The sequence below is a fragment of the Hyperoodon ampullatus genome (genome assembly GCF_949752795.1).
Source record: "Hyperoodon ampullatus genome assembly, chromosome: 3".
In the NCBI taxonomy this organism is placed as follows: Eukaryota; Metazoa; Chordata; class Mammalia; order Artiodactyla; family Ziphiidae; genus Hyperoodon; species Hyperoodon ampullatus.
The window spans coordinates 176,722,350-176,744,823 of NC_136916.1; the positions used below are offsets into that span (position 1 = coordinate 176,722,350).

The 22,474-nt window shown below is 48.4% G+C and overlaps 1 protein-coding gene across 7 annotated transcripts in view; it reads left to right on the plus strand.

Moving 5' to 3' along the window:
- The window catches only part of PPP2R5C (protein phosphatase 2 regulatory subunit B'gamma), a gene marked incomplete at its 3' end in the record, with an annotated part of 131,638 nt that extends 117,496 nt beyond the window's left edge, over positions 1-14,142 (plus strand). For 3 of the 7 annotated variants that reach the window (XM_079701349.1, XM_079701351.1, XM_079701353.1), the window contains 4 exons: positions 97-224; positions 934-1,035; positions 3,313-3,385; positions 14,011-14,142. In XM_079701349.1, coding sequence (XP_079557475.1) covers positions 97-224; positions 934-1,035; positions 3,313-3,385; positions 14,011-14,142 — 435 coding nt within the window. Of the gene's footprint in view, positions 1-96; positions 225-933; positions 1,036-3,312; positions 3,539-8,420; positions 8,538-14,010 lie in introns of those variants that run through there. The other 4 variants (XM_079701348.1, XM_079701350.1, XM_079701352.1 and 1 more) reach the window with 2 other exon arrangements.
- Between the last annotated feature and the right edge of the window lie 8,332 nt (positions 14,143-22,474).

Below are 22,474 nucleotides of genomic sequence, written 5' to 3' on the forward strand. Positions count from 1 at the left end.
ATAATCTTCCAATCCAATATAATTCGTTTTCCTATTTACACGTGTAATGGAACGCTTTAATCATCACAAACAGCAGTCGTGCCCTCCGTCTTTCAGGTGGCAGAGCGAGCGCTGTATTACTGGAATAACGAGTACATCATGAGTCTCATCAGTGACAACGCAGCAAAGATTCTGCCCATCATGTTTCCATCCTTGTACCGCAACTCAAAGACCCACTGGAACAAGTAAGAGAGAGCTGGCTGCCGTCAGATCTGGCCATCTTTAAATTTTGCATATTTTGCTGATACTTCAATTACGATTGAATCCAAGTCTGACTATCAGTTAAAAAACAAGATGCTGACTTCTTTGTGGGCTGTAATCAAGCAGAAGTGTGGGCTGTATCTTGGCCTTCCATTCACGTCCTTATCCCCGTGCCGAGTCCACGTAGGGCCTATTGCCTCACTCCCCACCCACCATCTCATCCCCGGCGGGGTCGGGAGCAGCATCTTCCGGACCGCCTCTTACGTTCCCTCCGGAACAGTTAAAGATTGTCACAACCTCAGGGCTCAGTCCCTGCAGGGGCACAGTGGCCACCCCACATGCGGGGGCCCCAGAGCCCTGCTGGCACTCACCCTGGGGAGCCAGGGAGAAGAGCAGGTGACCTGAACACCACTGGGAACCTTGACATCTGCCCCTGCTTCTCTCCTTTGTTCTCTCACTTGCTGAGGATGAACAGACTGACTGACTCAGTGGTCATCTCCCGAGACCTTAGTAGTCAGTATGGATGCCATGTCACCCATGTCATCGTCTCTGCTGAACTGGTACTTGTGGAATGTGGGCCATTGAAATGGGCTGATAAGTTGGGAGAGGAAGTAGTCTGTGGTGGAGGAGGGGAGGGAGACAGATCAAAAAAGACGAAGCGTTCTGAGTTTCAACACGAAGCTTTCGTTACAGGACGATACATGGCTTGATATACAACGCGCTGAAACTCTTCATGGAGATGAACCAAAAACTATTTGATGACTGCACCCAGCAGTTTAAAGCAGAGAAACTGAAGTAAGTTGCTCCTTTCAAGAGTTATTCTGTCAAGGATTTTTTTTTCCTTAATCCTGAGCAAATCTCGCCCATTAGTTTGTCCTAGAAAGTTATTCTTCACTTTAAAGCAAAATCAGCCCTTTTGTACTTGAAAAGCAAATTAAAACTTTGTTATGATAACTTATTTTCAAAGAAAACATGTTTAAAGTTAGCTATTCTCTGGGAATTCCGTGGCGGTCCAGTGGTTAGGACTCAGCACTTTCACTGCGGTGGCCCCAGGTTCAATCCCTGGTCGGGAAACTAAGACCCTGCAAGCCGCACGGCGCAGCCAGAAAGAAGAAAAAAGTTAGCTGTTCTCTCCGTTACGCTACTAGTTTAATCATTGCAAAAAGTGCATGTATAGTCACGAATTTAACTTTCAGGGTCTTTGCTTTTCTCAGGGGATACTTAAAGGCAGTAATGTGTGGTAATTTTTCATGTTTATCAGGCAGGAATTTGAACTGTATCCTGTAAGGTTTATATGAAAGAGCAGGAATCTTCATCCAGCGTAACTTTTTTTTTTTTTTTTTTTGCGGTACACGGGCCTCTCACTGTTGTGGCCTCTCCCATTGCGCAGCACAGGCTCCGGACGCGCAGGCTCAGTGGCCATGGCTCACGGGCCCAGCTGCTCCGTGGCATGTGGGATCTTCCCTGACCGGGACACAAACCCGTGTTCCCTGCATCAGCAGGCGGACTCTCAACCGCTGCGCCACCAGGGAAGCCCCCCAGCGTAGCTTTATTGTTCTAATTTGTTGATCTCCATAAATTCGGGCATCCTCTGGAATCTAGTGCCAGAGTCCCTCACAAAATCAGGGCCCTCTTCTCATGCTGTGAGGACTTCGGAACCCACATCTGTCCGGGGACAGGCTAGATCAGGGGTCCCCAACACCGGTTAGGAACCAGGCCGCACAGCAGGAGGTGAGCGACAGGCGAGAGGAGCTTCCTCTACCGCTCCCCGTCGCTCCGCATCGCTCCCCACCGCTCCCCGTCGCTCCCCGTCGCTCCGCATCGCTCCCCGTTGCTCCCCACCGCTCCCCGTCGCTCCCAGTCACTCCCCGTCGCTCCCAGTCGCTCCCCACCGCTCCCAGTCGCTCCCCACCGCTCCCCACGGCTTGCATTCCCAGCTGAACCATCACCTCCCCCACCCCCAAGTCCGTGGGAAAATTTTCTTCCACGAATCTGGTCCCTGGTGCCAAAAAGGTTGGGGATCGCTGGGCTAGATGACTCTGTCCCTAGGCTGTGCTAGTTAACAGTATGATTCATTAATTATCAAAATCACATCTTCAGAGTCAGGTGTGGACTGCGAGCAGATCTGATTCTTTGTCGCTTGAAACCGAGGTAGATAAACTCTGAATGAATGTAATTCAAACTGCAGTGCATATCTAACGAAGTGCCATGTTCATTCCTTAGACAGTATGTGTTTACCTATGTGCAAGGCCCTGTTACGGGTTCTGGCAACACAGCAGTGAATAAGACAAACAAAAACCCCTGCCCTTATGGAGTTTACATTCTGGGTGGTGTGGAAAGAGAAAGACAGCAAAATACAAATGAGTAAGACATAGTGTGTGAGGGACAATGACAAATGAAGCAGGAAGGGGCACAGGGAGCCGGCTGTGAGCTCTTTAAACCTTCAGGCTGCCCGGCCCATTCCTGCCTCAGCTGAACGCAGTGTTCACGTGTGAAATATGTGACCATCGGGGCTTTTCTAACGGCACATCCTCTTTCATGGAACATCACATTTCTGAAACGGACCTTACAGATCATGTAGCACATTTACTGGATTAAAAAAAAAGAGTTGGTCCCATGATAAGTAATGTACTGAAGGTCATGCGCCTTGTTGGTGTGGATCTACAGGCTGTGCCTCTGTAAGGACCTGGTTCCTTCACGCTGAGGTGTGGTGTCACTTTTCATGGGTATGTAAACTTCTCACCAAAATCATGTAGGTCCTGTGACGAAGCAACAAAACAAGGGGAAGGAAGGAGACATAGATGTGCTTGTGCAAATGTTTCTAAGAGCTTAAATTCTTAGACATGTTAAATTTTTGGTGTATTTATATTTTTAACTCTTTTCCACTAAGCCCAGTTTCTTTTTTTTTCCCATTATGTACCTTGTGGTCACCACTGTGACATACGTTGAATAAGACCAGACAGTGACAAAGGGGAAATAGGTGTTGTGTTGCTGGCCATGTTCCCCCTTAACGTTTTTTCTCTTGAATTTGATTCGTTTCTCTAACACCAATGACATTTTACTATTTTTCAGAGAGAAGCTAAAAATGAAAGAACGAGAAGAAGCGTGGGTTAAAATAGAAAACCTAGCCAAAGCAAACCCCCAGGTACTAAAAAAGAGAGTAACATGAAAATGTCTAGGGTGTAACTCGAATGTTTTTATGAGATAGGAGTGTGGATTCATCGTGAGAGGGGAGGGAAATCAATTTCACTAACACTGTATATGAAAGTATCTGCAATAAAAATACTTTTCAACTTTTGTACAAGTACTTATTTTGCCCCACGAAGGTTTTTACCACAGAATTGACATTTTTTTTATTATTATGCTTTTTAAATAAGATATGAACCTTATGAATATACTGTGGTAAAAAGAAAGTCAGGATACAAGCTCTGTTTTGGGCCAAGATTGTAATTTGCTTTCTCAAATGTCATAGATGCTGTCGTTCAAACAATATTTTCCTTTCTTTTTAATATCAAATTAATTCTAAAGGAAAAGAAATTAGATTTGAAATAGATTAAGTATGAAGTCAATGTCCTCCTTCCTAAAATGAGGCTTCTGCAGGCTGAGCCTTTCTCGTTAAAAGTTGACCGACTTATGTCATCTTAGCTGCTAATCCTTTCTCCCATCCCAGCACGCCCTGGCAGGTGGGCGCCAATGACGTGTCTTCTGGAGCTGCCAGCACTGAAGCAGTGTCCCCCGATGCATTACCTCGGCCTGACCCCCGAGGGCTGGGGGTTGGAGCCGTGTCCCGGCAGACGTTCTTTCTGATGCTATGTGCCTGTCCGATTATCACTGAAAATCATTTGCCCCACTAAGAATTCTCAGGCTGTCCTCAGCTCCCCAGAAAAGATTTTACTTTCTGAGCAAAACTGCTCAGCTACCCCTAAAATCCTGAAAGGTTCAATACGGTGAACCAGATTACAAGCTATCTATTTATTTTCTTTGGTGAGAGGTACGCATAAATCATTATTATCTTAGTTGCTATGTGGGTTTTCAATCTCTCTGATGTTTAATAAAAACTGCTACATGAATACAGAGTTAAAAGTATGTACTTTACCTATATAACAGCATACTGACTTGTATTCCCTCTGATAAAACTATAATCAAGACACAAACCACAGGAAAATTGAATGACATCCTTAAATGTGTGTCCTTGATGCCACCTGAAACAAGTACCTGGCGTTTTTCTAACCATTTTTATTCCATGCTCTTACACAGAAATGCTATTATAGCATGTGAAACTGTGTAGTAGCTAATTTAGGTAGATAGCTATGGGTATGTACCTTTAAGAATAGAATTTATGTTGAACGTGAGGTTAAAATACTGACTGACGTTTGTTGTAAGACACAGTAAAAGCATACGTCTGGGGCAGTGTGGGTGGATGGACCCTGCCCGACGGGGCCCAGGCCGTCTTGCTGTGTCCAGACGGCCCCGTGCCGAAGGCAGACGGGTCCCAATCAGGGTCATCAAGGACCCCGTCACACACACCCTTGAGATCAACACTCTTGAAAAACATGTAAACTATATACAGATCAGAGGGTCTGATTTTATTTATTTTCCCTGGAAAATAAGAATGATCTCGTAGAAAATCGCATAAAGCCTAACATTACAAACGAAGAGCTGGCTGTGATTGTATTAGCAAAGGTGGCCTGGTTTCACTGCTGTGCTGTAACAGATGTTCCTTCTAAAATATATGTTGTCCTCCTTTCTCTTTTTCTGAACTTTTCCTAAATGTTCTTACATCACATTTTTATTCCTTTGGCTGCTCTGTTTTAAAATGTCTCGGGCAACAGCCTGAGCGCGGTGGGCTTTGCCTGTGCTCACCCCTGCGTTGTGCTGTGGCGCTCTGACCTGAGCGCCATCCTGCTCGCGTCTGCGTGTGAGAACCGTCTGTGACCACACCCCAGCAGGTCCTGTCTGCATGCTCCAGTCCACCGAGCAGTGTCTGAAATGGAAAGTACTTCGTGGGCTAATATCTCCAAGCTGGAAATGAGGGCCTTGGTACCCGCTGTTCACTCTCTCTCGAGTCCTTTCTAAATTCTAGTCGTTGCTTGCCATTTACAACAGCAGCAAAAAGTAAATAGTGTTGTGGGTAATACAGCTTGCGTGCCACTTCCGTAACGAAAACATATAGGTGGGTTTTTGAAGCCCGATTCCCCATCTCAAATCTGCCGTTTTGAGAAATGATTTAATAGCTTCCTTATTTTAGGTGGGTTCCCAATCCCTCACTCTGTTCACTGGCGTGTACCTAGAAGTCTTCCTGATGCTGACCCTTGTGTTTTCACAGGCTAAGTCTTTCATCTGCTTGGAGATGTGAAAGCAGGTCCCCATCTAGGCCGGTTGGGATTTGGAAAGCTGTGGTCCTTCAGGATTTGGGTTGTGTTTGTTTTAGCAGTTGTGGCGGTTTCAGCTGGGGTTTTTTAATGTCAGATGCGATTTAATTTTTTTTAAGTCATGAAATAGTGACGATTTCTAACATAAATGTGCTTTTCCTAGTCCACCAAAAGAGGCCATATAACAGTTTTACTCCTGTCTCCCTTTTGTGGGGATCATGTGAAATGAAGACAAGGCACTTCTGTGAACTTTAAGTGTGGCTCTGGCTCAGTGTTTCTGCCCCTTTGCAATGACAAGACCATGCCATAGGAGGCCCAGGGCACAGAGTCTGGTTGCCTGCCTTTCCTTTGGGAGATGAGCCTCTCTGGGAAAATGTGCCTTCCTTATTTCACCTGTCGAGAACTTCAGCCTCGGGAAGGTTTTTATTCCTAGTGAGAATCCTCTGCCCCCGAGCCTGCTAGTGACATCGATTTCCCATAGGCATTTTGTAGCATCCTTGTGCATACTTCCCTTGCCCTGAGCCCCAGCAGGGCCTCGGAGCCCGCACTGCTCTAGGCACGGCCGCTGGCAGGGTCCGTGTAGAGCGCTGGTGTCCTCTTGGCGTGGCCGAAGCTGAAATGTTGGTTAAGAACCGTCCCCGCACCACCCCCCGAGCACTGCAGTGTCTCTGCTCCGTCTGCCCTGCCCAGCTGAGCCCCGGGGGGCAAGGCGCCATGCAGACCCCAGCTCCCTGTGCCCAGCAGGTCACCACCTTTCTGGGCAGATGGGTGCCAGCTGCGTGTCCCAAATGGTAGCGCTTTCCCAGGATACAAAAATGAGAATGAGACATGGCCCCAGGTGTCAAGGAGGGGAGCCAGATGGAAGCATAGAGAACCCAATCGCGACAGTCGATGATAGCACGCGCTGGGGGTTGTGCTGGCGATGCTGGCAAGAGGCCTGGCCACGCCTTTAGAGAGACACATAAAGGAAGGCTGGAGGGTAGGGTGGCCACGGCGAGGTGTCCCCATGGCACCGGGACCTTAGCCCCCAAGAGTGCTGGGCCCCCTGGAGGTGGAGCCAGCCTCTTAGAGGCTCACCTAAGAGGCTTAACCAGCCGGGGTTTCAAGGCAGGGGGAGGGGCGACTGGGAAACCGAGCTGCTCGTAGACGGAGCGTCACTCATGGGGGAGGGTGGGTGTGGTCTGTGTCAGGGACAGAGCTGGAGAGGGGGCAGGACCCGTGAATTTTATGCCCAAAACAGTGTGCAGGTGTCACAGTGTCATCCAGAGCCAGTGGCCTCGGCAGGCTTGTGCTCAGGAAGCTCTTCTGGACGCTCGGGGGCTCCTGGGGAAACGTGTGGAGATGCCGCTGCTGGACGGGGCTGACGGGGGTGGCAGGCACAGGGCGCCGCGGGGGCCTGGGTGCCCATCGGGTGGAGGAAACGGAGCCAAGGGTGTCGCGTTTACCAGGGTGGTGGAGAGGCTGGGCCAGGCAGCCACGGGGGCCGGTGGGGGTGTGGGGGGTCGCGGGCAAGGGTCAGTGAGACCCTCGGGGCGTGAGGAGGGGCACAGACTGTCTTCTCAGCAGTGACAGAGGAGCTGGGGGCAGCCGGCGCCACAGGCAGGGAGGGGCAGCTTCAGGGACGACTGTGGCCCCCGCGTGGCCACAGAGCGGTCACCCACGGCCTGGTGCCCGGCGTCCCGTCAGAGAGGCGAGGCCCAGAGCCGCGGGGGTGAGCCGAGGGGTCGGGGGGAGGAGGGGCTGCTGAGAGCTGAGCGGCCCTCCTGGTCGCCCGCCTGGCGGGAGGGAGGTGGTGAGCCAGGCGGGGCATAGGGGTGGGTGCCGGGTCCCCAGCCCAGGCAGAGGGGCTCGCTGTGGCCAGGAGGGCATGAGCTGGGCACAGGGCCTGGGGGAAGGGGTGCGAGGCTGCGGCTCGGAACCCCAGCTCCCCCTTCACTGGCCTGAGGCCCCGCGGTTAGCGTAGGTACCTCAGCGTTCCCGTCAGCCAAGTGGGATCATAGCAGACACTTTACAGGCTGTGCTTGGAATAGCGCCCAGCTTGCGGCAGACGCACAGAGAGTGGCCGCCAAATGCTGAGGACAGTCAGGGCTTTCCGTGTGCCTTAGCCCACCCATGCCGTCACAGCCACCTCCGAAGTGATCTCACCCCCACGTCCCACTCACGGAAACAAAGTCAGAAACCCGTCCTGCTCACAGCAGAGCCTGACTTGGCCCAGAACCCAAAGAGAGTGGAGTCCTGGGATGCCCCGTGGGGAACAGCAGCGGCAGCCAAGGGGACCCCACTGACACATGGGCGTACCAGGCCTCCCTCCCACAGGACCGGCCCTGAGGTTGCAGAGTGAGGTGCCAGCTGTGGGACCCATTGGGGTTGTGTCGTCTGGGAGGAGAGCAGAGAGGCTGTGAGTAAAAGGGTGTGATCAGCGATGGGGTTCAGGCGAGTCTGGAAAATGCCAAGAAGATGAGGACCAGGAGCGAGGGCGCAGATAGAGGAGGGCAAGGCTGTGTGCAGAGGTTGGGGGCTGGAGGCGGAGGTTTCCACGGGAAGCGTTCCCGTGACCAGATCCAGGCTCACAGGGAGTCAGTGGGCCGGAGGCTCCAGGGCAGGATGTTGCCCAGCAAGGGGCTGGGACAGTCTGGAATGAGGCGACGCCGGGGCCCAGGCGCTGCAGGTGTAGGCCGCGCAGGGAGCACTTCCCTGCACGCGGGCTCCCTTCAGGAGGGGCTGCGGTGGGTGGCTTGGGCCAGGAGCCCTGGAGCCGAGCCCTGAGCGCTGACCTGACCGAGAGTGACTCCGCGCTTTGCATTGCAGTACGCAGTGTGTAGTCAAGCGAGCACCATGAGCCTTCCGGTGGCAGTGGAGACAGATGGGCCTTTATTTGAAGATATCCAGATGCTGAGAAAGACAGTGAACAAAGAGGCTCGCCAGGTAAAAGTGCACAGAGCTAAGCTGGGTGCGCTCCTTAGAGACTTGCTTAAGACGTGCCTGTGATTTTAGTGATGTGATAGACAGCAGTGCCTCCAGTGTAAGCTAAAGTGAAAAATTACATGGTGGTAATCTTACAGGAAACATTTCATCCATATATCTTAGATCAAACTAGTAGAAACAGTTTTTTGGTTTTTTTGTTTTTTGCGGTACGCGGGCCTCTCACTGTTGCGGCCTCTCCCGTTGCGGAGCACAGGCTCCGGACTCGCAGCCTCAGCGGCCATGGCTCACGGGCCCAGCCGCTCTGCATCATGTGGGATCTTCCCGGACCGGAGCACGAACCTGTGTCCCCTGCATCAGCAGGCGGACTCTCAACCACTGTGCCCCCAGGGAAGCCCTAGAAACAGTTTTTAAGGATTAATTAAGTGCCTGAAATGTGTTTCTTCATTTACCTTAACAGTAATAATCCCAATTCTTAACTGCAGTCAAATGTTAACGAGAGCAAAGACTCAGAGGTTTGCGGTGATGTCTTCCCTCTCTGCTCCCTCTGCCCCCCTTGCGACTTCTCCTGTGGCCCAGAGGCGCCCCTCTTACTTCTCCACAGTTACTGCGGCCCCCGGGCCCCAGGACATCAGGCAGAGCCCTCATCCTGTCAACAGCAGGGTCACGCTGCCTCGCAGGCCTGTGCCAGGGTCAGGGCTTTGTCAGGACCCTCATGCAATACCCACACTCAAGTGGTTTTGTTTCCACTTTGTGGAGATGCATATTTAGATCACCACCGATCCAAAGAAAGGCCCCTGTCACTAAATGGGGAACCTTTACGATTTAGGCTTTAGAGAGGGTAGTGGGTGGAGTCCCCACGTATAAGGAGCCTTGCAGTTGCTGTAGGTCTCTCATTGTACCTCCTGTTCTCAACCCTTGCAGTTGATAAAGTGCTAACTGGATTTGGGGATATGGCCCTTTCTGACTCTGAAACTTTAATCCCCTTTGAGCTAAGAATTCCTAAAGACATCCAGCACTACAATTCTGAAAAGTAACAAGTTAGGCTAAAATTATACTGCATACCGAATGCAGATGGTTTCTAAATCATGGTGTCATTCTGAGCTCAAACAGAGAGGGTTTTTTTTTAACCTACTTGTTTTTAACTCAAGTAAATTGTATTCCCCACCTGATCAGACAGGATCAGGCATTACCAAGAGCACAGGCTCTAGACCATGCAGACTGCACTGCCCAACACGGCAGCCCTGAGGCACACGTGACATGTGGCCGTCTGCACTGAGCTGTGCCGCAGCCCAAAACACACACGGGAACTCCCAGGCTTAGTGTGAGGAAAGGACCTAGAAACATCTCCTTCATAATTTTCTGTTACTGATAACATGTTGAAATGATAGTATTTTGGATATACTGGGCTAAATTTTAAAAATATTATTAAAATAAATTTCATCAGTTGCTTTTCACTTTTTCAATGTGGCTACTAGAAAATCTGGAATTACATATGTGGCTGGCATCGTTTTCCGACCAGGCAGTGCCGGGCCAGATGCCTTTTTCTTGGTGCTTCCAGAGTAAAGCACCTGCACTGGCCCATCCCTGCCTCTTCCTGCCCGGCTAGTTCTTGGCCTTAGGTTAAGATAAAAGCAGGTGGACACAAACACTAAACATACAGTGCAAGAACATCAGTAACTCATTTTTTTACTTAATCCAGTTGGATTCCATAATTTCCTCACAATATTCTTAGCAATGAACAGATTGAATAAAAAACATGAAAATCCTTATCTTTTTCTCTCTCTCTGGGGTGTTAATTTTCCTACTTCTTAATTTTTTTTTAAACTTGGAAAGGAATTTGAGGCCACCTCTTTGATTACCATTTTGATTTTTTGGCTTCAGGTGGGCTAAAAGACGTGAACACTGGCCTCGTTACTGCAGGCAGTCAGAGGAAATCAAAATCAGGGTCCCTCCTACCAGCAAGCCTGCCCGTGGGTTTGTGACCACATGTTAGTCTTTAGGTCACTCAGGCCATACAGCATAGAAAAGGAAACTGATGTCTTACAAGCCGGTCTTTACACGTTAAATATTTTTAGGGTTGGAGGATTTTTCTTTTTGGTAGGTACATCCTTTGACTTGATAATTAAAGCTAGGAAAAGAATAAACTATGCCCAAAATGTAATGAACGTATTACATAATTACATAATCTATGGACCTATGGTTTCTGATTTAGGGCCTGCTCTGTAGGAGATGAAGAACGCAAATTAAAATAGCATTCTCATCTTGAGTAAGACTGCCTTTGAAAGTCACCTCTAGTATCTCCGTGGTGGCCGATCTTCCAGTGGCCCTTGGAGGAGGGCGTGTCTCCTTCCCTGCAGGAGTTATGAAGGAAGCAGCCTCTGTAGTCATCTACTCATTAGTTCTGAGACAGCATGTGTAGACAGGACATTGCTTGGAGAACTCTTTTAGTTTGCTGGTTTGTTTTCATGACTTTTGAAATTAGACTGTATGACTGAGTTGTCTGTGTAATTGACATTCTTACAAAAATTATCCCCCTACCCATAACCTTTAGATTTCTACAGATCACATTCCTGGGACTCCATGCTGTTAAGACGTCAGTTCTCCCCCAAAATTAACACAATCCAGTCAGAATCCCAACAGGCACTTTTCTTTTTTTTAAAGACATTGACCAGTTAATTCTGAAATTCATATGGAAATGCAAAGGACCTAGAATAGCGGAAATAACTCTGAAAAAAGAATAAAGTTGGAAGAGTAACATGACCCAATTTCAAGACTTACTGTAGATTTCTATGGATCAATTGAATTTCCCCCAAATATCAAAATAATCCCGCATTTCTTTGAAATGATTCGAATGTGGGCTCAGGATGCATGTGAGGTAAATGACAGTGTTGCCGGTTCTCTGGGAGAGGAGACCCTAATGCTAATGGAATGTACTTGGTTGGAATTTTGTGGAGGAATTCAATTATATATTTACCTGTCGGAGCCATGATTTGGGTTTCTTTTGAGAAAATTGTGTAACCCTACGTAGAACCTCCAAAATAAACTAGTAAAGTTCATGTGAATGACATTTATATCAGAGACATTTAAAATGTTTTACAATTCTCATTTTTAACGGTCGGGAGGAAAGCAGTGTCAACCATGCAGTTAAGGAAGGTGTAGAAAGACGGAAGGTGGGAAGTGAAGGTATTCCTTACTCAGTACGTAGAAGTGTATTTAAGGCTTTTATATTTAGGAAAAGCACTGACAATGTTACGTGTGTGAAGTATTTTCCCTTTTTTCCCTGTCATTCCAGCTTGTGATGGTGAAGACAAAGAAATCTGGTCCCTCAAGAGATTTTTGATGAGTTCTGTCCTAAATTCAGTAGTAAAATGTGCACTCTTCTGTATGACCCACCTGATGTTGTTTTCCCATTTACTGTATAGATTTAGCCTTTCAGCGCTGCCATTTTGCCGCAGACAGAGGCCGTTTCTCTCTGGCTTGCGCCTCCGTAGGGGCGTCTGGGGCAGCGTGTCCGTCTGTCTTGTCTGCCCACCGTCAACAGCATGCTCAGCCCACACATCCCTCCACCAGTGTCACTCGTCTAGGGGGACCGTCTGCATGATGTCCCACTCTCCTGCCTCCCCTTTTTCTGATATTTTTCCCGCCTTGTTGCTTGTGAAATTGCTCTCTGCTTTACACACTGGTTTTAAATGGCTATGCAGAAAGGCTCAGATGGGTCCATCACATTCTCTGTCCTTCCAGAAGCTTCCGGGGTCATGTTTGCCTTCTCAATTTGCATTTATTGGTTCCAGGCATTTTCTATCAAAATGTTTCTTCTCTTTGGAATGCCCGTTGCAGCATTTATTAAATATTTCAAGTGTCTGAAAGGCTTGATTTTGTTTTGCTTCGCTTTGCTTTGTTTTACAGCTCCACCTGGAATGGACATAAAATTCAGGGTAGAATTTCCCTCTGAGTTTTGCATGGGTCGAAGGCAAACATGCTCCACAGATGAGACCACTCTTACAAGGACTGTGACCGTGACAGGCAGCCCCTCGGGGACGGAGGGGCCTCCAAAGTCTCCTGACACGCGGGGTTGTCCTGAAGGCATCTTACACTAGTTCCCAGGAGAAAAAAATCAGAATTCCTGTCTTTGCCATAAATGAACGTTAATATTCAAATAACAGTTCTAGAGATAATCCTAAAATGATGTCACGGAAAATTCCTTACAAACCTTGATATTATTGAGGTTGTCAGAGATAAATTTGCAAAGAACCCTAAGAAATATTAGCTCTGCAAAAGTGTGCACTTTTCATATATGGCATCTGCAAGGCCTTGGCTATTTCATTAACGCAAAGAGAATTACACTTTGCATGTTGTACCACCAATGTTGGCAAGCTGGGTGCTGTGAGGAGTGATTAGGGATACGTTCTTTCTGTTGTCAAGTGATTGACTTAATACAGGTTTCTTCTGGTAGGTGTTTGACCACCACCACAAACGAAACTTCTTCTCTTTAAATATAATCTCCCCTTTGCTGGAGACACTAAACAGAAAGGAAGACATGGTTCTGGTTAAAGTTCCTCATGCGCTGGCAGCCTCCTGGTACATACGTTGTGTCTAGGTGATTTAGGTGGCTCGTTTTGTTTCAAAGATACTGCTATTGATGCAATGGCCCTACTCCAAAGCCAAAGAACTTGTTTAACTGTTACGCGTGGAAATGGACACTTTCGGTGTATAAACGTCCCATGTCAGGCCCCCCCGCTTTCTTTGCAGACACAGATCTCTAAATCCCATGCAAAAAGGGATTCATGTAGGGTTTTTTTGTTTTGGGGTGTTTGTTTTCATTTTGTTTTGTTGAGTAAAACCAAAATGTCCTAACTTTAGGAAAAAATGGAATGGAGATGGGAGTCTTATATCTTACCCTTATTAGGAAATTTTATACAAATAATTAAATACAGTTTTTCTGAATTCTAGAGGGTTTTTCCCCCTACATGACCCATTTAATACCTCTCATTTTAAGTATCTTTTTTCAAATTTGATAGAAGTTTTAGACCTGTTATTTATTGGCTTCGAGTCCAGTTTAAATGTTATTCGTTCGTTCTTTTTATTTACCTCCAAGGGAAATTTCAACTTCCTGAAATGCTTCTGGAAGGGACATAGCCATAAAATGACTTCGGTAACATTTTATGAAATAGGAAGATCTTACCAATTGTGGAATTTACTAAAACTGGTGAATTTGCAAAATAGCGGTACTCGACGCTCTGTACAAAACTACGCCTTTTAGAAGACCACAATGCCAGTATTATGCACACCGTCCTTGGGTTACTTTTAATAAATGAGGCATTCTTGGTTAATGAGGGAGATAAGAGACATCCTGCCCTTTGTGTACTCCAAATCCCCAGGGAGGCGCTGAGTGTGGGCACCGCTGGCTCAGTGCAGAGCGAGCACACTTCCGGGTCGCTGGGTCTGTAGCCAACGCCGTGCGTTTTTATTCCAGGCACAGAAGGACCTGAAGAAGGACCGGCCCCTGGTGCGCCGCAAGTCCGAGCTGCCCCAGGACCTGCACACCAAGAGCGCCCTGGAGGCCCACGGCCGTGCTGAGGAGCTGGTCCCCCAGGACGGGCGCTAGCCCCGACGCCGTGTGGGCACCAGTCCTGCTCCGATCTGTAGAAAATACACGCTGTGTGCCATACAAATCAGTTACACTCAAGTCAAAGCTTTCTCCAACCCCGTTCTGTAGGCAATAACATCCTTCCGCCTCAGCTCGAGACTAGGAGTTCAAACAATGGTGACCACCCAGGGCCACATGCCACCCATGGTGTCCCCTGCACGGTCCCAAGTAAGCCGATTTTCCAAAATCAGAGCTAAGGAAAGCACCCTAGTCATCATCTTCATGTTCTCCCCAAATGGAATTTGCGATCATTTAAGATAGGTGGTCCAATGATAATATCAATGTTTTTCAAATCAAAGGAGCACTTTAAAAAAGTATTACCTATTTTTTAAGACTTTACAACCCTTAAGATTGTTTCCACGTGATTGTTAACGCCAGCAGTTTCTTTCTGGGGTTTTTTGGTTGGTTTTTGTTTTTTAATCTCATTGAAGTGGTTCTTTGCTGTCATCGTTCCAACACAGCTCAACTGGGAAAGTGACACGACAGTCCCCGGCCGCTGTCTTTTCCTAAGGTACTGCTTTACTTTGACCAATACCGTGCGTACCACGTCCTGCTGCTTCTGTGTATCGCTAAAGCCATATTTCCAAGTCTGCGGTCCAGGACCAGGATCTGGGAGTGAGCTCGTAGGAGAAATTTGTTTTAAAAAGAGCTTTCTCTTGACTGGAATTGGAATTTTAAAGTGTGTGTTCGTGTTTTACTCTTTGCAGAATGATTTCTCTCTACTTACACGTTGTTGCCCTTGAACAAGGCTCTTCAATTAATAAAATTATATTCTCTGAGAATTCCACATTTTGTAGAAAATTAGGACGAGATCATTTTGAGTGAGGCCAGCTCTCGGCCTGATGCAGGCCACCGCTGCCTTTGGGCAAAAGTAGCAGAAACAGCGCCGTGGGCAGGCACCCCCTTCCCCACAGTGTGGCCCTGAGGGCTTTGTGGAGGCGGCAGCAGCGATGGCTTCCAAGGAGTCTCTTTCTGTTGAAAAGAGCGCACGTAATAGATGCCTCATAAGGAAAATACAGCGTCTTGAGTTTTCATCGGTCTTCAATGCTGCTAAATATTTCAGACTTCCTTGCATGTATTAAGCTTTTTGTTTTTGATGGAACAGCACGAGGAGAAAAATCTTTAAACTTAATGCTTTGTTCTTTATTTCTCTCCGGGTGGCCAGTATTTTGACTTACTTATCCTGCTTGAAAGCTATTTGAGATGCGTACTGCTGCTCTAAACCAGTGATTCTAGTTTCTTCTGTCTCTGGCATAAGATTCTATAACTTGATGTTAAATGTCTTGATGCATCAAAGGTGAAACGTGGCTTCTTTCAGAATCTGTTTTTTAGTTGAGGTCTTGGGAATCCACTCAGACGTTGTGAGAAGCAGATGTGGTTCCCTGTGCAGCTGTGGTACCTGCTGCCCGTTGGTTTCACTTAAATCCTTTGATGATGTTTATTTCCTTGTTTCCTGTAGGAAAATCATTTGGAGGGAGGGGATTTCTTGTGTTCAAAGCAAGTACTAAATTAGGAGGCTGCCCCAGCTGAAAGGGGAGAAGCCCGCTTTGTGAGGAGGAACATTTCCTGAGAAACTTGACAAGTATCCATCCACTTTACCATGATGAAATTTATCATTTAAAAAAAGTTTAGATGCCTTCTCCTTTTGAGGGAAAAAGGGTGCTTTTTATTGTATAAAGCAGTGTCTTATGTATTTTGATAAACCATTGTTTGAACTTCCGTCTTTAGCTGATAGATTCTCAGATACACTTGATTTGGATGTTCTCAGTTATGTTTGCGACAGAGGTTTCTGGGAAGCCTCTCCTCTTGCCCTAGGGAAAAAGCAAAATATCAGTGTTTGGGTGATGTGGAAAGCTCAACGTATAAGAACATCTTTTTGTCTAGGTTTTACTTCTGCTCTTTATTGAAGACAAACATTCACCAAAAAGGGAGAAAAAAAAAAGTTTTGAGAGAAACTAATTTTCTTTGACAAGAGTATTATTTAATATTTTGGCCTATGAAAGTTTTCCTAGTTAGTACTCAGATTCCCTGTGCTAATTGTTCAACTGACATATTATTACATAGATACACTGTTTATTCTGTACCAAATTGATTTCAGAAGTACTACATTGAAAATAAACTGGTGACTGTTTTTCTTCATAAAGTTCTGCATTTGGCATCTTCACTCTTTCTGAAATGTATCTGTACATCAGAAATGTCACTATTCCGAGTGTCTTTTTAGTGCAGCTTTAGTATGGCTTCCTTTTAATATTGTACATACATTGTACCTTTGTTTTATGGTAATGAGTAATAAAAATGTAGACTTCATATTTTGTACAAAATGTCCTATGTACAGAATAAAAAAAGTTCATAGAAACAGCAAAAATAGGTAAGTGGCACAATTATTTTTCTTCAGAAAATATCTGTAACTTTATGCTTTAGTGAAATGTTAAGTACCTACATATTTTTTAACATTTTGTAATTCAAAACTTTTTGTTTTGACAAATTGTTTATGAAGAGAAACTTCATACACTTGCCATTTAATATGCTCTTTTATCTAATTTAAAAAAAAACTCTAAAAATGGTGTATTATATGGACTAAATAAAGAACATGTGAATTTTACTGCTCATCATGACGCTAAATTTAGCCATGGTGTTGGGCAAGCCGGTTCTGATCTCTGTCCGGCGACAGTTAGGGGCAGGGCAGCCCCACCAGGGATACCGGCTGGAGTCCCTCGCTCAACACTGGCTGGGCGCCCACCCTGCCGTCCATCACAGCCATGTCTTTGCTGAGCCTTCTGTAAGGTCATTTTTCTACCTTTCTAATGGGAAAAAGTAGAGATGACCTTTTAACGACCACCTCTTGTTTTGTGAGTAGGCAAATGTGAATCAGAACACAGTTTATAGAAATGGAATTATTTGAGCCCTAACCATGATGTTTAAAATTATTCTCGAAGACACACTGAAGTCTTGAGAACAGAGTCGTGTGGCTAAGAATATGAGTTTGGGATCCTAGCTGATCCACCCCCTTCTTACTGGGGGCCTCGCTGTCCTCACCGGTGCTGTTACCCAAAGGTCGCTGGGGGCAGGCCCAGGATCAAGTTGCTCCGTCCCATCCCTGCAATGACCTCGGCCTCCCAGCAGGTGGGCTGTGACCCCAGCCCCTCAGTTCCTTTATCTGCCAAACGGTCCCTGTGACTCCCCTCACCCCAGGACAGAAGTGCAGGAGTCGCCCTTGGAGCTGGGGTGTCTAGGAAGGGGAGGTGTCTAGGTAACCAGTCGTCTCGGTTATGCGTCTGGCAAAGTAAGGACCCAGGCAAAGTCTCCAGGGTGGGAATCTCTGGCAAAAGAGACTTCCTGACTTCACTTACTATTCATAACACGATGAACAGGCCCACTGCCCAAACCAAGAAGCAATCCAGTAACCGTAACTTACATCTACGTCCCTCACGAGCTTTCTTCTCCAGCCTAGAGACTGGCATGACTTCATCCCATAGCAAGTTGCTTCTTGGGTGAGGAGACCCAGGTCCCTGGAGGCTCAGTGAGCGTAAAAGCCACGTCTCCCAATTCCTGGCCCCTTGCTCATGCCGACATGATTTGAGACCCCAGATCTTCTCCACCTAAGGTGATGCTGGGACCGTGTCGGATCTCTGAAGGCTGTGCACGGGCTCCTGCCGCCAGTCTGCACACACCAGTGCTGGGCACGATAAAGGGCTCCCCCGTACTCAAGACGAAAGGGCAACGAGCCGGTTCCCTTCCATTAAAGCACTATCTATCCTTTAACTGACATGCTTTTCCTCCACTCTTGGCATTAAACCTTCAGGAAACGGCAAACACAGGACTTCTCTGCTGGCGCAGTGGTAAAGAATCCGCCTGCCAACACAGGACACGGGTTCAATCCCTGGTCCGGGAAGATCCCACATGCCGCAGAGCAACTAAGCCTGTGTGCCACAACTGCTGAAGCCCGCGCGCCTAGAGCTTGTGCTCCGCAACAAGAGAAGCCACCGCAATGAGAAGCCCGCGCACCGCAACGAAGAGCAGCCCCCGCTCGCTGCAACTAGAGAAAGTGCATGCGCAGTAACGAAGACCAACGCAGCCAAAAATAAGTAAAATTAATCTTAAAATTAAAAAAAATTTTAAATGGCAAACATAAATAGCAGTTTCTTAGTAATTCCCTACTTGAAAACAGTTGGCAATACCGTGTGCCACCCTCCACCCGCTGGAAAATATAATATGGCAACAGTGCAGATCAGCCTCCTGACCTGTGGAATCTGGAATTCTGAGAACCCCTGGTCTAGTTCAAAACCCTTGTTTTACAGAAAATGAAATAGACCCAGAGACAGGAAAGCCCGGAACTAGTGGACGTTGGCCCCCGGCCCATCGTACGTATTTAATGGGATCCCAGAGTTGTGTGCTTGTGGGCCATCCTTTATGTTGCCTGCCACTTGCATTCTTTCTAGGTTGTGAATTTTTTAAATATCTCTAGGAAAATGAAAGATTTACTTGAGATAGGCAACAAGCTTCATATGGAAGTGTTTTTACTTTAACAAGTAAAAATTGAGGTATTTCCTGAATAGAAAACAATGCCATATTAAAATCCAAGTTTCTCAGAACATTTGAGGAAAGCTTTTTGGAATCATCCGTGCATTGTACAGGATGTACCAGAAATGCTCAGTCATTTATAACCACACATTTTCTATTTTTAAAAAAAGGTACCCTTATTTTTCACCCGTTGCTCTTGCAAAATTTGAGTATAATAAATTAAAGTCAAACACAGGCCCCCTAGAGTGAAGACTTGACCCAGGTGAAGATAGTGGAGAGAATTCCAATCAACAGATGTCTGTGCATGTGTGGGCGCTGGGCCCTCAGGATGCCTGGGACGGTCTTGACACCCACACATAGAGGGGCCGGTGCTGGCAGGACGGGCCACACCTACCTGCCACCTCCCAGCCATGACCCTGCACTCGTCTTCATCCCAGGAATTGGTGCTGTCACCACTGCTGGTCAAACCCAGAACACAGCCTGGATTCTCCCTCCACTAGGGATTCTTAAATCCCAGAGACCGCGCCTCCCAGGTACACCTCTGTCCATCTCCCTTGCCCCAGCTTCCATCATCCCCTAGACAGTGTGACAGCTTTCTCTCCAGAGCATCTTAAACAGTGATCACGTCACCCTCTTGCTTAAAACACTTGAGTGCCTTCACATGGCACTTAAATAAAGCCTGAACTCCTCGCCATGGAGGTAAGAATCTCTGATCTGACTCCTGCTGACCTCTGCAACCCGTGTTCAATCTGTTCCATCAGTGGCCTCCATGTCTTACCCGATGACCTCTTTCCCACCGCAGGGCCTTTGCACAGGCTGTCATGCCCATCCCATCCCCCAAAGTGGCCTGGCTGACTTCTTTTTATCCCACCAGTCTAAACGGCGATGTTTTCTCTGAAAGAGTCCTTCTCTGACCACCCTATCGAGTTGCACACCCCCTTTCCTTCAGAGCCCTGATACAATTTGTAATTATATTTGTTTCTTAGTTAAGTGCCTCCACCATCAGACAGGGACCTCATCTGCTTTTTCATCGTGTGTCCGTAGTGCCCAGCTCTGCCCCGGGTGCAGACTTTGCTCACTTTGTCAGGCGAATGAAGGTGCAAAATGCTGGGATGCCCGCCGGGGAGGGGCTGGACCCCTGAAGGAGGCAGGCCGTGGGGAAGGGAGTCTCGCTCACTGCTCATCCCATGCCGGGGTTTATGGGATGTGCCAGACAGTAATGGTGGTGATGAGCTTCACAGACATCCTGCTTCTACGGAGAGATGCCCAACAAGTCAGGGTCACGACAGGCAGAGGGCAGGGGGCTGCAAAAGTACGTCTCATTGGGCTCCACTCAGTGAGGGTGGAGAATGTTCCAAGCAAAGGGATGTGTACAAAGACCCAGCGATGGGGGAGGCATGAAGTTTTGCTGGAGCTACACCGTCACCAGAGGAACCAGGGAAAGTGGCCGAGGAATGAGGCTGCAGACGTCGGTAAGGGCCAACTCGCCGCGGAATGTGGAGCCGGGGGTTGGGGGTGGGGGAGGACGTACGCCCCTCAAATTGAATGAGCTGGGGAGAGTGGAGGTCCCGTGCAGGAGAGCGAGGGCCGGCCGGGAGGAGCCAGAGCCGCCTCAGGGTGCGAAGTCTCTGCTACCGCTGGGACTCGGGGCGTCTGGCCGTGGGGACCAGGCGTGAAGCCCCTGCGTTCCCAACGCCCGCGTGTCAAGGAGTCGGGCCACGACTCCTTGGCAAGGGAAGGAAGGCTGGTGGCCGGAGGAGGCTGTGCAGGGTCCCCTTGCACAGAGGGTGGACGAGGTGTCCACGCGCTCTCCCACCACCCCAGCGCCAAGCTAGGGGGCAGCCCGGGGACGGAGACTCGGAGGGTGCGCGGCCTGCCCTGTTCTTAGCGGGAGCAAAGCTCATGCCTCACCCGGGTGGCGGGGATCCAAACACTGCTCTCGTCCTTCACCCACCCCTGCCCGCCCAGACCCTTGACCAGACGCAGGAGGCACACAGGAAAGAGAAGCAGCGAGGTGACCCCGAGCTCAGGTGGGTGGCGCTGAATGGTGATGCCATTCGACCTCACGCATTTGGTCCATTCCCCCCACACACCTCTTTGTTTTATTCTGAGCAGGATGGCGCTATCCTCCAGCACCTCCCAGTGTGCAGAAGAGCATGAACTGAAGACGTAACTAACTAGCCCAGCTGCCTGGGGCACGGAGGCAGGTGGGGTCGGGAAGGGTCTCCGGAGGGCTTGGCCATCGGGGGAGGCTGCCGACCTCGGAGAGAGAACTGCCGGGCGTGGTGGGAAGCAGGACGGAAGGTGAGGACGTGGAGAGGGGACGTCTCAGCATCTTGGTGGATACACTTTTGGGTTAGGAAGCCAGAAAACAGGACCTGCTGCAGGGGGGCTGCTCAAGCGTGTTTGTGCATCAAGGGGAATAAGCCCATCATGGCGTCTGTGAAGGCGAGAGGGGCCTGGAACCCAGAGCACCAGTGCAGGGGTTGGTCTTCAACAGGAACAAGGACAGATTATCCACTGTAACAGAAGGAAGGCAGGGAGGGAGGAATTCACGTAGATGCATAGATCTGGGGCGGGCAGAGGAGCGAGTTGCCCTCTGATCCCCTCAACGTTCAGTGGATTCTGAATGTCCAAATGAGGCTGTACTGAAAGTGAAACCGGTGGTGTGATTCTCTCTGGCCACATGGGAGGCCGAGGGTAGGGGGGCAGACGTTCCACCTCCCACCACCTGCTCGCCCCTCCTCCAGGAGGAGGTTTTGCGATTTACCATTAATTCTCCCTGAAACCGGCTCTTTCGAGGACGCTACAGGTGATGACCCAGAATTCACAAGAGGTAGCTGGCCTTTCTCTCACTATAAAGGAGGAAAAAGAATCTGTTTCCTCTGACGGTGCCTCCCTGGGGTTGCATCCCCCTAAGCTGTGAAAAGACATCAAACAGGTGATTACCCCGTAATGCCCCCCGAGGGGCAGCTAGGACAGATGCCAGAGGGCCCCATCCACTCATGGCAGCTTTCTAGCTCACCCTCCGAAGCTGGGCTCCGGGGAGGAAGGCGACTTGCAGCCTTCACACTGGGCTGCGATTCCAGCTCCATCCCCCTCCGTGCTCTCATCTCTGAAACGCAGATAATGATTCAGTCCTTGTAGGTGTTTGGGAGGTTAAAGAAATGCTCATTTAAAGTGGGCAGAGGAAGCTCAGCAGATGGCACCTGCTGTAATTGTTATGTGTCCTGGCCCCGTTTCACAATGAGAAAACAAGGGCTCCCGAGGGAAGGGGGGCTCATCCGCGGGAAAGTCAGCCACCCTGGTGGGAGGAGCTGGTCACCATGGACCCGAGAAGGAAATTCACACCACAGTGGGGAGGCTGGGAGGAAATAGCATTTATGTTTATTGTGATGGATATGCAAACTTGCACAACTCTTTGGAAGGGCAATTGGGTAATGTTTAAAATATAAAATATTAAAACTATTTTAAATGTCATGCCTTTGACACTGCAAATCTGCTTCTAGGAATTTAGCCACTGAAACTGTTCATGGTAGCCTTATTCTCCATAGTGAAAAGTGGTAGAAGCCAGAGAATGTATTAAATAAATACAGGTGCATCCTGAGAACTTAGAGCTCCTGGCACATAATGGCTCCATCCACACCCCGGCACTGAGATGACTAAACTCTAGCCTGGTTCTAGCAGCAGGAGGCTGTGTCCCTAGGATGACCCCAGCCCCCCATTAAAATGCCTGCCTGAGAAAGCCCAAGGCTGCCAGGAGAATTTC